Source organism: Prunus mume, linkage group LG4 (genome assembly GCF_029339155.1).
Source record: "Prunus mume cultivar Tortuosa linkage group LG4, ASM2933915v1, whole genome shotgun sequence".
In the NCBI taxonomy this organism is placed as follows: domain Eukaryota; kingdom Viridiplantae; phylum Streptophyta; class Magnoliopsida; order Rosales; family Rosaceae; genus Prunus; species Prunus mume.
In genome coordinates this window covers 23,888,547-23,904,036 of record NC_142701.1, presented here as the reverse complement: position 1 = coordinate 23,904,036, position 15,490 = coordinate 23,888,547, and the positions used below count along the sequence as shown (strand labels likewise).

At 36.7% G+C, this 15,490-nt stretch overlaps 2 protein-coding genes across 4 annotated transcripts; both read left to right on the top strand.

Moving 5' to 3' along the window:
• The first annotated feature begins 5,648 nt into the window (after positions 1–5,648).
• Positions 5,649–6,499, top strand: XERICO (RING/U-box superfamily protein). Its single transcript, XM_008231554.2, has one exon. It carries the CDS (start codon positions 5,790–5,792, stop codon positions 6,273–6,275), a length of 486 nt encoding a protein of 161 aa, XP_008229776.2. The 5' UTR covers positions 5,649–5,789; the 3' UTR covers positions 6,276–6,499.
• A 1,958-nt stretch (positions 6,500–8,457) lies between these two features.
• RNEE/G (RNAse E/G-like protein) lies at positions 8,458–15,453 on the top strand. Of its 3 annotated transcripts, XM_008231555.2 has the most exons (14): positions 8,458–8,749; positions 9,319–9,422; positions 9,659–9,840; positions 10,169–10,421; positions 10,509–11,710; positions 11,812–12,129; positions 12,266–12,307; positions 12,576–12,700; positions 12,821–12,968; positions 13,237–13,309; positions 13,920–14,032; positions 14,273–14,392; positions 14,562–14,717; positions 14,960–15,453. In XM_008231555.2, exons 1-14 carry the CDS (start codon positions 8,589–8,591, stop codon positions 15,137–15,139), a joined length of 3,177 nt encoding a protein of 1,058 aa, XP_008229777.2. In that variant the 5' UTR covers positions 8,458–8,588; the 3' UTR covers positions 15,140–15,453. The 3 variants fall into 3 exon arrangements, with proteins under 3 accessions (XP_008229777.2, XP_088906868.1, XP_088906867.1); XM_089050742.1 differs by lacking the exons at positions 13,920–14,032; positions 14,273–14,392; positions 14,562–14,717; positions 14,960–15,453 and having other exon boundaries at positions 13,206–13,309; XM_089050741.1 differs by lacking the exons at positions 13,920–14,032; positions 14,273–14,392; positions 14,562–14,717; positions 14,960–15,453 and having other exon boundaries at positions 13,167–13,309.
• Positions 15,454–15,490: the final 37 nt, after the last annotated feature.

Here is a 15,490-nt window from a genome sequence, read left to right as displayed (position 1 = left end):
TTAGAGTTTAGAGTTTAGATGGTGTATGTAACGAATATTCTAGATGCTAAAGGTGCATGCAATGCAATATTGTGCTTAGCGTTTATCATCATGTTGTATTTGTAAGAGATTTAGAGTCTTGGTGGAGAATGAGACACCCAGAAATCTCGATTCTCCACTCCTTTATTCATGACAAGGAGAAATATATACGTACCTATATATATAGGTATGTGTGTGTATATCATCATCAATTTTGTTCTTGATGCACGTCGGATCTGTAACTTTGTCAGGCTTTAATATATTTTGTTTCCAGATTATGTATGTATGTTACAAACTGTGCATGTGCAAGGCCATGTCCATTTGCGGGCGCACCAGCTAATAGCCATTAATTGGAGTCACCAACAATGTTCATGTATGGTAACAAGTAATATTATTTCAAGAAAGGTAAAAATACAATACATCCAAATTTCATGAAAGGTACAGATTTAAGTTAGTTAGTTAGGCCAGTGTACTCGTCCTTTGATATGTATAGTTTGAATTTCTCCGTAAATTTGAGCACCTTAAAATATCGCATTTGATAATCTACGTAATTATAATAATATCACTATCAATCATAATTGGGAAGCTGGCATTTTCAAAGACGAAGTTATCTACGTAATGTTCTTGAAAGTTTGGGAGTTAGATCGATCTGTCCACTTCATAATCATAATTTAGCAGTTGCGAAGTATGGTGAGGAGCATTAAAATCATTCCAAAATCACTTCAATCAAAGCTGTCTAAGCAATTTTGAATTGATTGGTGATTGATTTTCTGATTTCGTGAGCAAGATCAGTAATGACATGTGGTTGCATATTTACAGGTGTATATCGTATATGGTGCGAAACCTAAAAACCCCATTGATTTTTCTCTGAGTTTATGCGCTGATTCTTTCAACCCACACAACTAAAAAGTGTTGTGAAGAGATATAACTTTAGTGGTAGAGTATTCTACGCTTGCATCCATAGTAAGAATTAATTCACCTTCATATTAACATTATGTGCATATGAAACACATTCCTTGCATGTAGACAAAACATTTTGATGTGGGGCAAGTGACCATATACATTCATAGAGTTTTGGTCTTTCTTTTTATTTTTTGTTGAAAAAAAGTTTAGAGAGAGAGATTTGATACTCTCACCATCAGCGCCAAGACAGACTCAAAACTTCAAGTCTTAAAGATTTATATGTGGTACCCAACTTCTAACTGCCACAAGTGTGAATTTATGTAGAAAATTACAGATTGCACCAACGTGAGGACAATTGGCAGCGGAACTAGAACACTAATGGAGCTACACACAGTATAGATGACATTATTAACTGAACCAATCCTCATTGACAATTTTAGTCTTTTTTTGCGTACAAGCATAAAACACTGCATAGTCCATCTTTACCAAACCAAAGGATAATATTTTGTCATTCTTATGGGATCAGCTCAGATTCCATATTCAAAAGGCATCTAACTCAAAATACACAAAATGTAACTTACAAGACACTCTCTCTTTTTTCTTGGTGACCAAATTGGAAAAAGAATCTACAAGATGTGAAAGTTCAAGCCCTCAAGAAAAAAATAAATAAAGCCTAAAGCCTAAAAGGGAAGGCTCCTCTTCATCTTCATCCAAACTGCATATATCCAAACCCTATGGTCCATGCATGGTCCATGCTACATTATCTGGCTTTTCTTTAACCAAACACGTTGTCCCAGAAACAGTTCACTGCCCATTTGCCACCTGGACAATGGTGCTGATGATTGGGGTACTCCTTTGGCCCACTACCCATGTCGTTTTTCCAGCGCTCCTCAGGAAAATCGACACGTAGGCTAGCGCTAGTTTTCAGTGAGAGGGTGAGTCCAACAAACACAAGGAAATGAAGACACATACATACACACCCTGCGTGTCGGAGAGATTGTACAAATGGGACACGTTGGCTTGGCGACAATTGGTGGAAAGATGACATGTAATCAGACGTTCAATGACACATGTCCATATGAGAAATGTGGGATCTTGCTACTCATCACACCTATTCGGTAACATGATAAAATGGTCCACAAATTTTTTATTCTTTGCAATCAGTTTTATTCTTTATAATCAATATTATATATTTTTATATGACGGCGGATTCATGACACTATATTTTTTACACAAGTTTTGACACAATTGTTTAGTTATTAGATTACTCCACTTTTAATGATTAAGATTAAATCTAACATGACAAATAATTTTAATGTTTTAAATAAACAATCATTAATTTTATTTTCTCTCTTATAAAAATAAAATAAAATTATTTTCTCTCTCCTCCCTTTTTTCTTGGAAACGTAATCTCCCTTCTTGGTAATATCCATTTTTTCTTGGTAATCTAATCGATCTTCTCTCTCTCTCTCTCTCTCTCTCTCTACATAAATGATTTAGAAGATATGCTGGCAGCATTGAGGAGGTAAGCTTTTCAACACTTGATAATATCTTAATAGATTATGCGTGAGACTTAGAGCATCCACAATGATGCTCTCTATTTTTTAGCTAAAATATGGCTAAGAATATAAAAAATCTATTTTAGGAGCTCTCTAAAAAATTTCAACTCCAACTATACTCCCTAATTTGGAGAGTCATAAATGTTATAACTCTTTTTTGATTGGTCAATCCCTATTAAAATAAAAAATGGTTAGCATTAAATAAATGTTTGAAATATTCATTAAATAAAGCAGCATTAAATTATAAGGAGCCACTATGAGTCATTTCTCTCTCCTCAAATTTAAGAGCTCCCACAATGAACTCCCTAAACCACCTTCTTAGACAAATTTTAGAGAGGAATGATAAAAATGCAACTCCAACCACGCTCCCTATTCCACCTCCTAAAATATGGAGTACTCTAGGAGCTCCTAAATCTGAGAAGAGAGAAATCTAGTGGCTCTTTATAATTTAATGCTGCTTTATTTAATGAGTATTTCAAACTTTTATTTAATGCTAACCATTTTTTATTTTATTTTTTAATAGAGATTGACCAATTAAAAAAGAGTTATAGCATTTATGATTCTCCAAATTAGGGAGTATGGTTGGAGTTGAAATTTTTTAGAGAACTCCTAAAATAGCTTTCTTATATTCTTAGCCAAATTTTAGCTAAGAAATAGAGAGTATCATTGTGGATGCTCTTAATATGCTGTGTTATGGTAGGAAACTCAAAATTTATTGCTCGCTCCATAGATTGTGTGACTCTACCTTGTCGGCTCTGCTTCCTCTGCACCTTTAAAGCTGGCCTTGCCTCAACCCAATTCACACTGTCAGATTATCTTTAATCCGTTTTCTATTTGCCTATATTGATCTCTCAAGTTCTCAGCTCTTTGATTGAATCGAAAATGAAAATTATATGAAACCAGTCAGGTCTGCCTAGCTTTGATCAATGAAGTATTTCACTGAATAAATTCTCTGATGACAGTCATGTCTTCCACCTCTTACACATTAAAAAAAAAGTGAAAGGAAGGAATTTAGGAGGAAAATAAAAATGATATGAAACCACAATGCAAATATTAATTAAGAAGCTGGTTTGGGGAAGAGAGAGAGAGAGAGAGAGAGAGAGAGAGAGAGAGAGAGCGTCAATTCCCTGTACAAGAAAGAGAGAGAATGCGTCAATTCTCTATAGAAGAAAGAGAGAATGAATGAATAATGAATGAGATGAGAGAGAATGAATTCTTAATTAATATGGTATCAGAATTTTAATCATAATGTAAAATATTAATTAAAGAGAAAAATATCATTTTGCCATGTCATGTTTAATATCAACCATTAAAAGTTGAGTAATCTAATGACCCAAAAATTGTATAAAAAATATGGTGCCACGGATCCACCCCTTTTATATATTTATCTCTCTCATCATGTAATAAAAAAAAACAAATTTCTTGCCATAACTCATAAAATATAATTATATTATCTCTTTTCTTATGCGATGAGAGAGAAGAATGCATGGACGTATGTAAGAATTAGTCAGCCTGCATACCTATTTGGTTTTAAAAAAATAGTTTATTAAAAAATGCAACTTTTGAGCATGTATTCTAACACCCGAAAACTCTATGTTCAATCTCTCTTGTCAATTGTATCAGAAAAAATATACAAAGAGGGTCTGTTTTGGAATAATCAAAAAGATGAGAAGAGATTTTAGTATGAACCAGTTATTTTGGAATAAAATCACACCCTCTGCAAACTTTACTTTTAAGTTTTCCATTACATCATCCTGTATTAAAATTATACCATTCTAGGTAGGTAAATTGAACACAGAGGTATGAAAAAAAATAGGCGTGTAACTAGAATGTTACCAAAAGAAGACATGTAAGTTAAGATATGCAAATGGAATAGAGGGTTAAAAAGCCTGTAAACAGAAGGCGTTGATATAAAGTAACCATGGTTAAGAGAAAATTGGAGTCCGCAAAAGACGGGAGTCTAACCATGATTAGACAACGGTAATCGTAGGTGTAGAGGCTTTGCCATTATATATAAGCAGATTGTGCAGAGCAGCCATTGTCAAACAAAACTATATATATTTTTATGTGTGTCTGTGTGACTGCTGCCTAATCCCAAGAATCTCTTCTTCTTCTTCAGCTCCTCTGGGCGGTAATCTGTTTCTATCTGGACCCAAAAGCTTAAGCTCCAAAAATCTCACTCTTTGTAAGTCTGATGAAGCTCAGCTACAGTTAAAGCTCTTGTATTTATTTTCTATTTATGTATTCATTTTTTCTTTTTCTGGGTTCTTGTGAAAATGATTTATTTTTTCTGTTAGCAATCAAAAGAAGGTATTTTTAATGTTTTTTTTAAGGATTAGTAGGAAGAATTATAGATCTCAAGTTACCTTATGATACATTTGGTTGCTGGGTTTTCTGGGTTCAGGAAATTGTGTTGTGTGTTGAGATCAAGTTGCTTGCTTTATCTTTCTAGTCTTTAATTTGGTATTGATCTTCTATTTTGACCGTGTTGAGCTTTCGTCAAGGTCACAGTTTTGTTAGATCTTGATGATAAAAAGAAGCCTTTTGAATGGTTTTTCTGTTTCTCTCTATCCAATTTTGGCATTGGTTTCTTATTCTTTACATTACAAGGTTTCGAAAATAGGATCCATTTTTGTTTCTACATGCTCATCTTCTGCTTGCTTCCAATTTTTATTGACTGCTGCTGGGTTTGAGGGAATATAGGTTCTACTCTTCATCAATCCCACTTACCAACCAATCCCACTGACCATTTTGAACATTTTAGTTATTTCAGTTTTATTTTTAAACATTTCATTAACATTGGAAGATATTGAATTAGTGCACAGGTTGTATGAACCTGTATTTTGTGGGTTTGCTGCAGATCGGTAGAATTATATCCCATTGGTTGCATCTTCATGATATCACAGCTATCATTGTTTATTAAGATCGGTTTCACTTTTGTCAAATTTTGTTTGTGCTTGATACCAATTGTTTGTATAGTGAAATTTTGAGCTTTATGCTTAATCTGTTTGTTCTCAGTTTCATCATTCTTTCTTCTCTATTATATAAAATTCTAATACCTTCCCTTTGTTGTATTGCAGGTTGGATATCAAGAAGATTTTGATGACATTTCATCTTTACATGACTCAACTCCTACTCATCAAACTGATATAATAATTTATCTCCCCTTTTGTGTCTCTGCCAGTTCATTCTGGTTTCCCTGTCCCTAAACAATCTTTGACTTGTTTGAGCTAAGTTTGGACCTTCCAGTGTTTAAAATACATTTGTATTTATAAATCTGATCCCCTTGGAACTTCTGTTTTGATCAAAATGGGTCTCTCAAGTCTACCAGCTCCATCAGAAGGAGTTCTATGTGTGCTTTTAGTAAACACTGCCCTGTCAATCTCCATTGTCAAAGGCATAATCCGATCAGTCCTGCATATAGTTGGTATCCGTCTCTCATCATCATCATCCTCAACGTCGTCCTCAGCATCGTCACCCCCATCAACAGACTCCACTGAAATCGCCTCAGAATCATTTGAGTTCCATCTCAGTCCATCGGCTAGTTGCATTGAGGAGATCAGGAGCCGAATCCCAGCAATTCGGTTTGACACTGTGTGTAGTTTCAAGCAGCCAGAACATGAATGCCCAGTTTGCCTGTCTGAGTTTGAGCCCGAATCAGAGATAAACCACTTGTCTTGCGGCCATCTTTTCCATAAAACTTGCTTGGAAAAGTGGTTGAACTACTGGAACATTACATGCCCTCTTTGTAGGACTCCTTTAATGCCTGGGGAGGACACACCCTCTGTTTGGTGAGCATTTACAAACATGAAAGTCCAGGAGATTTCATGTACAGCGTTTAGTGTACAGGTATTTTACAAGAATGCTCGGCTGGCCGTAGTGTTGTTATACCTATGTTATGCGTGAGTTAAACAGTGATAATACGTTGATGGGTCTCAGAGACCAAAATTTTTACTATTGTACATATTATGAAGTTACTGGAGTATAACATATCTACTTTCAGCTTTGAGTTTATTGAATCTTCCGAGTTTTATTTGTGTGATGATGATTAAGTTGGATAGGCCATATATTGTTTAATCAGCTTAACTTGGCTGCCATGAATGAATTTCAATGTGATGAACAGCATATATTGTGTTTAGTGATGAATCCCTGACATTTCCATCCACCCATTAGTTTAACAGAAGCATGTCCAAGCAGCCAAGTTCCTTGACAGTCTTTTCTTGTATATGGAAGGGAAAACATTAGTTTCCAACTCACAAGGGGCAAGGTAGTTTTTGCTTGTACTTTGTATGTGGTAAATTTTGCTTCTCTCTTGCCAGTCCCCTCGTTAGTTGTGACGTGTTGGCTTTGTGTACCAAAGGTTAGCATGGCTTGGGTTCGACTGGCACCCGGATCAGCGAGTCATTACCAGAACTTTTGCTTCTTTCTCAATGAAAGTGGTCTGAAACTGTGAATGAGGTTTTATTTTCTTAGCTCCCTTTGAGTCAACATCATGGAAAGTGAAACTAGAGGGAGGGCTTGATGGACCATTCAGAGATAAAATAACTACAAGACAATACAGAGATGTAGATGTGGGTTGATCAAAGGCAGGACCGCCTGAAAGAACGTTATTATAGTGGTCCCTTTTGTTTGTAAGTTAGCAATGTGGTTCTCTTGTGCTTTTCTGAACCAAAAGGAAGGGGATAAAAATAGTAATAAATTCGTTTCCTTTCAAGCACATTCCAGTGCAGTGGAATTCCATCATCATGCCAAAGGACTTGATGGTGGCAGAGCAGAGGGATCATCAGGAATATTATGGGCATATTGAAAGTTGGATGGTTGAACTTGGGTTAACATGAACCTGTTTGAAGTTATGAGCCAACCCTATGATGACATGATATAATTAATATTTTTGATATTATATCAAATAATAGTTAAGCCTTTGCAGAAAGGGAAAAACTTAAGTTGTATTTTGTTAAACCCACAAGTTGAATCCATGAGCTAGGTTGAATACTCATGTTGGCCTTCCAAACCCCTCAATTCTTTTGAATTGCACCATAATTATTAGCAGAAGAGTTTGTTGGAGTAGCCAAATTCTGTTACCATCAATGGCTCGCAGTTACCCGCGGACGTGATTCACAGATGCTAGCATAATTCGGAAGACAATGAACCATTAACTCACACATGAATAGTTAAGTGTTAGCCAAATGCAGGAAGTTAGAAGATGAGAATGGCCATAAAGCACTTTAAGTACCCGCATCTTATTCCATGTTCTCATTCTTTTGGCAAACTTTAAAATAAAGTGATTATGGGTCTCCATGGGCAGTTGCAAATGGGAGCCATCATTAGTCATGCCCTTTTCCAATCTCTGATTATTCATGTGAAGTCTCTACCTTGAACTAACTGCCAAGGGAAGGACTAGCACTAAATCCAACCTTGGTAGTTGATACTCCTCAGACTCAAAGAAGGAAATGTCACCAGATTAAGTTAATCTTCTTTGCAATTAAGGAGACCAACAAAGGGTGCAAATGATTTACTGGACATGTCCAAATGCAGGTCAGCCTCAAGCTTCTCAATCATATCTTGAGAAGTAATTACCCACCATGGACTGGAAATTGGTCTTTGAGAAAGTAGGTTGAAAATATAATGGAAAATGTTGTCTTTGTTAGACAATTTGATATGTTATGTTGTCAGACAATCTAACATGTTATGTTGTCAGACTGTGAATCTAATGTGAAAGTGAACGGTAATATCAGTTTGACAACATAAAATAAAAAGGTAAAGTATGCCATTTTCCAAGCCAATGTAACTTCCATTTAACCCATAAAATTATTTACAACAAATAAAAAGGTAAAAGCTCCATTTTTAGCAATCTTTTTTAATAGAACAAAAAAAACCCCAAAAAGCACAGCAAAATTATCCACACACTCGCACACACTCACACGTGGGAGAGAAGGCGCCAAGCCAAAAACACCTAGTATCATTCTATCTTCTTCTCACAACTCACAAGCAAAATTCATTCTATCCAGTATCCACAGTCCCAAAGTCGAAGGCTTTGAAGCTCACACCCATTAAATGACGGAAGTGCCCTTCTGCCAGTCCTAATTTACCAACCCAGGACCTCCCTTTATGGCATCTCTGCTTCGCTGTCCCTGCTCCACTGAAGCACTGGAGGCTAGGCGGCTCATGGACGTTCCTGAAGCTCATGCTCGTCCTCGGGGCCACAACCATCTTCTCGCCCAACGAACCCACTTCTCCTCTTGGCCCGTGAGCCTGAGATTTCTATCGCCGTACGTTTCATACTCATTGGCACACATATGCTTTTCAAGTTTTCTTATTGCTTCTGCTTCTGAATTTGTTTGGGTTTTATTAGTTTCGAATGAATTACAATATAAACGCATTGAATTCAATGTCTTTGTTGTGTATGGAGGTGCTAAAGCTTGCGTCTTGTATGTAACTATGTTCTAGAGCCCAGTTTTATTTGCTGCAGACCCAAGTCGTGTAAATGGTCCTTTTAATTTTCAGCATTGCTAAACTCACAATGTATATAAAAATCGAATTGCAGTTCACACTTGGAAATCACAATGATGAGAAATTGTATTTGATTCAAACCACTTTCGTTGATAGATGAAATCTTATCGAATGATGAATATGGGCTTGCCAAATTAAATACCAGTTGTAGCAGTTCCTCTAACCCCTATTTGTGCTTGCTTTGAAAACTTTAGCATTTACGTGTCAAAAGAAGATGAAAAATGATATGGAGATGCTGTAAATGATACTTTGTTAAGTCTGATATCTTCCTACTTCTCTGTCTCTGTCTCTCTCTGGAAAGAATTAATACATTATAGTATCAAAGCAGGTACATATGCCATCACATACCCCTCGGAAATGCATTCAGATTCACTCTTTGTATGGCGAAGCATAGTTCATTCCTAAGATCCCCTATGATGTCCATGGAGAAAGGTAACACAAAAAATCCTGTTTTTGAACTTCTTAGTTATTCATGTTTCTGCACATTATAAGGAAAACCATACCTCCCCTCTTTTTCCAACACTAAAATAAACAAGGATTTTAAGAGAAGGCCTCTCTGTTCCATAAAGGATAAACTACTACAGTCATTAAGGTTTCACATCATCCTTTCTGGAAGCACTCATATAGTTTAAAATGGCTTATGGATCTAAGACATTCTGGTTTCTCAGGAAAGTCAAATGCTGTTGTTAAAGGAATGTACAAGATAGTCTGGACTATAGAGGCTGATCTGGCAGCTGGTGAGTTTCTGTACATAACTGGGGACCCTACTATTCTCGGCTGCTGGGAACCGGAGGTTGCTATACTAATGTCTCCTACAGAACATACGAACTTATGGAAGGCTGAAGTCAGGGTAATTTTGCAATCTGCGCAAAGTAGCACATGATTATGTTGGTTATTTATGAAGCATGAAATGATGCATGAATCTGTCAAACATCAATTTTATTTATTTGTTATGGTAGCTTAGACAAATGAAAACAAACAACAAAATCCAATCAAAGGTTTCTAATATAATAAAATTAATAGTTGAAGATTTCCCTTTAGACATAGTACTAACTAGAGATACTTGTCCAGGGAAAAGAATAAAGATAGACAGAGAGATACTCTATGCTGTTGATTTTCAGTTATTTATTTTATTGTGCTGTAAGGTCCTCCCTTATTCATCTTTTACTGCTTGGCAGATTTCTGGTGGTGTAAATTTCAAGTATAACTATTTTATAAAGAGAGAAATGTGGCCTCCATCCGACATCATTTGGAGACCTGGACCTGAATTCTCTCTATCAGTACCCCTACCTGTCAAACAAGGTGGAAGAATTGTAGTGAGGGATTCATGGATGAGGCCCGATACCACAATGTCTCCAATTCTTTCGTGGAGGTCACGGATAGAGGAGGCATATCTTCCAATACCACCTTTATTCTCAGCTCCAGCTAGAGGTAAATCTCCATTTTAATTCCTAAGTATACGAAATCTCCTTCCTTGAAATGTTTCTGAACACTCAAATGCTTCCAGTGGTTTGACAGATGAAGATGAGATTATGAAATACCTTAAAAGTGATATAATAGAACCAAAGCCAGTCTTAAATCTTCCTATGGAGAAGCGCATGTTATACTCTGATAGAGAACTTACTGCAAGTGCTAACCACAAGGGCTTCATTTCCAATACTGACTTACTAGAGTTGAACCCATCCTTAAATGAACCTATGGAGGATAACGTGTACTCTGATGGCGACCGTATGGTGAATACCAGTCAGAGGGGATTAATTTCTAATAGTTTTTCAACTGAAAGACATCATCCTATTGAGGAACCCTGGTTACTCCAATCACCTCTCTTCTTTCTTGTGTCCAAGGATAAGATGGGTTCTGATATGTCCAAAAAGAATGGCGGCATGAAAGATTGTGTTGCAAATTTGGACAACGCAGGACAATCGTTGCCTGAAGAAAGAAATAATCTAATTTCGAATGAACCTGTGTCTACCATTATACTGATTAATTCTTCTATATGTACCATGCAAAGGATAGCTCTACTGGAATATGGGAAATTGGTTGAGTTACTACTGGAACCCGTTAAAAGTACAGTGCAGTGTGATAGTGTGTATCTAGGGGTGGTTACAAAACTTGTCCCCCATATGGGTGGGGCATTTGTAAATATTGGGAGTTCTAGACCCTCACTAATGGACATTAAACAAAACAGAGAACCATTCATATTTCCGCCATTCCGTAGGACAAAGAAAATGGAAGCCAATGGTTATATGCTTGATGATTGCGTGAATGCATATGGAAATGAACACATGCCACTTGATTACGAAGTGACTGACGACATCATTGAAATCAACTCTCAGGATGATTTTGTAAAATCCATTCACGATGTTGATGATGATGATGATGATGAAGATGAAGATGATGATGAACATGAAATTGAGGATGAATTTGATGTTTCAGATGTTAAGGAAAACGTGAATGGTAGTATGCTTGACACTGGTGATGTGGGAAATGATTATCTAAAAGGTGACACTAGTGCTATTCCTGTTGCCATAAATGGTTCTAGCAGTTCTCAAATGTCTCACCTCCAAAATAAGAAGAATGATGCAACTATTATCGCTAATGAGAATAAGTGGGCTCGAGTTCAGAAAGGCACCAAAGTTCTTGTACAAGTTGTCAAAGAGGGGTTGGGTTCAAAAGGTCCCACACTGACTGCTTATCCAAAATTGAAAAGCAGATTCTGGGTATGTTGTGATTCACCATTATCCTCCTTATTAAACTCTTACCGTTCCTAAATATTTATTTTTATGAATATATAAACACCTCTGAATCCCTTGGCTTGCAGATATTATTAACTCGTTGTGATAGAATTGGAATCTCCAAAAAAATTGGCGGTGTTGAGCGTACACGATTAAAAGTCATAGCAAAAACTTTGCAGCCTCTGGGTTTTGGTTTGACTGTAAGGACTGTTGCTGCTGGCCATTCTTTAGAGGAGCTGCAAAAGGATTTGGAAGGTCTGGTTTCAACTTGGAAAAGTATTACGGAACATGCAAAATCTGCAGCACTTGCTGCAGATGAAGGTGTGGATGGGGCCATTCCTGTTATTCTACACCGGGCAATGGGTCAGACGCTCTCAGTTGTCCAGGATTATTTTAATGAGACGGTGACTTTCCATCATTTATATCAAAGTCATTTTGCCAATTGTTTGTTTCATTTTTCATGATTTGTTTTACATAAAAGTTTACAAGAATCTTTTAGTCTTATCCCCTAAATTGCATTCTTTATTATGGATATTTCAGGTTGAGAAAATGGTTGTTGACTCTCCAAGGACATATCATGAGGTATGGCATAAACTGTCTTAGAGGACTATTTTACTGGACTGAAAATTGTGCGTGCAGTTTTTGAGATGAGAGGAATGTGTGTGTGCATGTGTAGCATCTCATATTTCCAGAATAAGTTGATTGGTTCTATATCTCTAATGATTTAACCTTTTCTAATTGCACAAGTCTAGTCACTTGGTTTCTGAAGATCTTTTGTCCTTACTTTTTAATTTTCTTTTAAATTACTCTTTTAAATTACTAAGAAGTCAACTTTTACCACACTTTCCAGGTTACCAGTTACCTTCAGGAGATTGCCCCTGATCTTTGTGATCGAGTTGAGTTGTACAACAAAAGAATTCCTCTTTTTGATGAATTTAACATCGAAGAAGAGATCAACAACATGCTTAGTAAAAGGTGAGGGGCAGACAATATTACTTATGTTGGCAGTTGTCACAATTTTCTGGCTCTGCAGATGCCTATTAAGCCACTTGTTAATGTTTGTTCTATGATTTTTTCATATTGCTTGGCTTACAGGGTTCCACTTGCTAAGGGAGGCTCTTTAGTGATCGAGCAAACTGAGGCATTAGTCTCTGTCGATGTGAATGGAGGACATGGGATGTTTGGTCATGGGACTTCACAGGAGAAAGCTATTTTAGAAGTCAACCTTGCAGCTGCTAAACAGGTATGCTAGATGCTGAACTCTAATTACCACTTTTGGCATTGTTTTCCTTGTACGGACAAGCAATTTATACATTTCCCTGTAGATGATAGCATACTGATCTGTTGCCCCTCTGTGGGTTTCTTCTTTTTCTATGTCAAACTATAACATGGTAACTTGCTCTGTTACCATGTTATAACTCATTCTTCAAAACTGGCATAGATTCTCCTATTTATCCATCTAAATGGTGAATCTTTGCAGTACTTGTTTGACAGAGAAAACTATGTTTCAGATTGCAAGGGAGTTACGACTGAGAGATATCGGTGGCATAATTGTGGTAGATTTCATTGATATGGCTGATGAATGTAAGTCGAAGTCTCTCCCTCTCTTGTAGGTGTGTGTGCATGATTGACATATTTAGGCATGGCCCATGCATGGGAGTTATTTGTTTTCAAATGCTTGCAACTTACGCAGCCTATGACGTTTCAGCCTAATTCTGTTCCACTTTAGGATTGATATCAAGGCTATTCACATTAACTTGTAGAGAATCTGCATACCAGCTGCCAGACATATGCCCCTAAAAGCCATAAACTGAATGAGGCTTAAACTATAAAATTAAAGAAATGCCCAATCAACAGTCATGTTGCTCTGCTAATAAATTTTGCAGGAGGTTGTAACACAAACGTGTATGATAGAATTTTCTACAAATATAAATAATAGCAAAGTCGATATTTAAGGTTGCCTAACTATCCTTTTATCAAACTTAGAAGGCATGATGTATGGTCCAGGGCAACTTCTAAAAGGTTTGGTTACATAACTGTGTTGGTCCTTAAGATTGAAAGAAACTTAGAGATCTTCATGTTTGTATGGGGAAAGGGAGGCATTTTTAGAAACTTTTTCTTAAATTTCTATCATTCTGTTTTGAGAACTGCAATATTTACTGATGAGTTCTATTTGGCACTGCCTTATTTTCAGCAAATAAGAGATTGGTCTATGAAGAAGCTAAGAAGGCTGTTGAGAGAGATAGATCAATGGTTAAAGTCTCTGAACTTTCGAGGCATGGACTTATGGAAATAACAAGAAAGCGAGTATGTTGCATTAACGCGGCTCACACTTTCCTGCTACTTTTCATTATCAGTAAAATTTTAAAGAGCAATATGAAATTACAAATAAATAGAGTATTCAATATTCATTAATTTAAATCATGGGAGCAACATGAAAATCTTCACAAGGTTTATATATCAACTGGAGAAACTTGGCTCAATGATTTATGAGCTCGATCCAGCTCAATTGTTTTATCTGATGATAGATTGCATCATGTTGGACAGGTACGACCTAGCGTGACATTTATGATTAGTGAACCATGCACCTGCTGCCATGCCACTGGGAGAGTAGAAGCATTGGAGACCTCCTTCTCCAAAATTGAACAAGAAATTTCTCGATTACTGGTACGTGAAGTTGTAGACTACTAGGCATACACTGCTTTGTATGCATATAAATTTGAAAAATGCAGCACCAGAAACACTTGGAAAGAAACCTACTAGTAATTCCATGTAATTGCAATTCTTCCAATTTTTAATTTTCCGTTAAGAAAATTATTTTTGAAACTTTTATCAGGCGATGATGGAACAGAGACCAGACCCAGAGAACCCTAAATCCTGGCCAAAATTTATTCTGAGAGTTGACCATCACATGTGTGACTACTTAACTTCTGGGAAAAGGACAAAACTTGCATTCTTGAGCAGTTCCCTCAAAGTTTGGATTCTACTAAAGGTATGTATGATTGGAGGGTGTTCTTGATTCAGATTCTGAGTTTCTGTTCAAGATATGCATGAATGATTCCAATGACACTACCCTCTTATGAAAAGTGACCTCTGTAGTATGCAAAGTGCATGAGCGAATAACGGTTAAAAGTTGCTTTTCTTAATTGTCCAAAGAACATTTAAATTGAAATTTAAGTTGCTAGTATAGGAGAAATTTTTGCTTTATCACTAATTGTTAGAGGTAATCTCCAGGTTGCTAGAGGTTTCACCAGGGGTGCATTTGAAGTGAAACCATTTACAGATGAAAGGGCACACAAAGATCAGCGGCAAGTAACCATTCCGATGTTACGGCCTACAGAAACCAGAACTAACAATCCTGGCAGAAAGGTGACCTTGTTTCCAGTCAAAAAGTGGAAGGCCGGTGGAAAATGATCACATTGATGTGCATTTGTTTTGTAAACAGACCAGAACCATTTCTTTTTTATTTTTTGACGTTATTATATAAGAGGAGGATGTAGAGGGAGGAGAAAGAGGAGAGGAGAAGGTTGGCATTGACCTGTTTCACTAGATGGCATTTTGTTGATAATAGCCTGTATTTTGCTTGGGTCAGCTGGTCCATCCAATATGAACTTCAGAACTACTTAGTTCACATTGTAGGAATGCTAGGCCAAGTAGTTTTGTTACCGGGGACTAGTAGCATTTTCAAAAGCAAAGCTATATATTCTCACGCAAATTCTTGTTGGTTACTGGAGAACTCATTTACTTTGTTCAGTCTTCGTCTAC

Bases quoted from the DNA above. Each gene is read 5' to 3' on its own strand.
- XERICO (XM_008231554.2), top strand. From the start codon at position 5,790: ATGGGTCTCTCAAGTCTACCAGCTCCATCAGAAGGAGTTCTATGTGTG.
- RNEE/G (XM_008231555.2), top strand. From the start codon at position 8,589: ATGGCATCTCTGCTTCGCTGTCCCTGCTCCACTGAAGCACTGGAGGCT. The intron at 12,130-12,265 runs GTGACTTTCCAT...TGGATATTTCAG, and splicing joins AGGATTATTTTAATGAGACG to GTTGAGAAAATGGTTGTTGA. The intron at 12,969-13,236 runs GTATGCTAGATG...ACTATGTTTCAG, and splicing joins ACCTTGCAGCTGCTAAACAG to ATTGCAAGGGAGTTACGACT.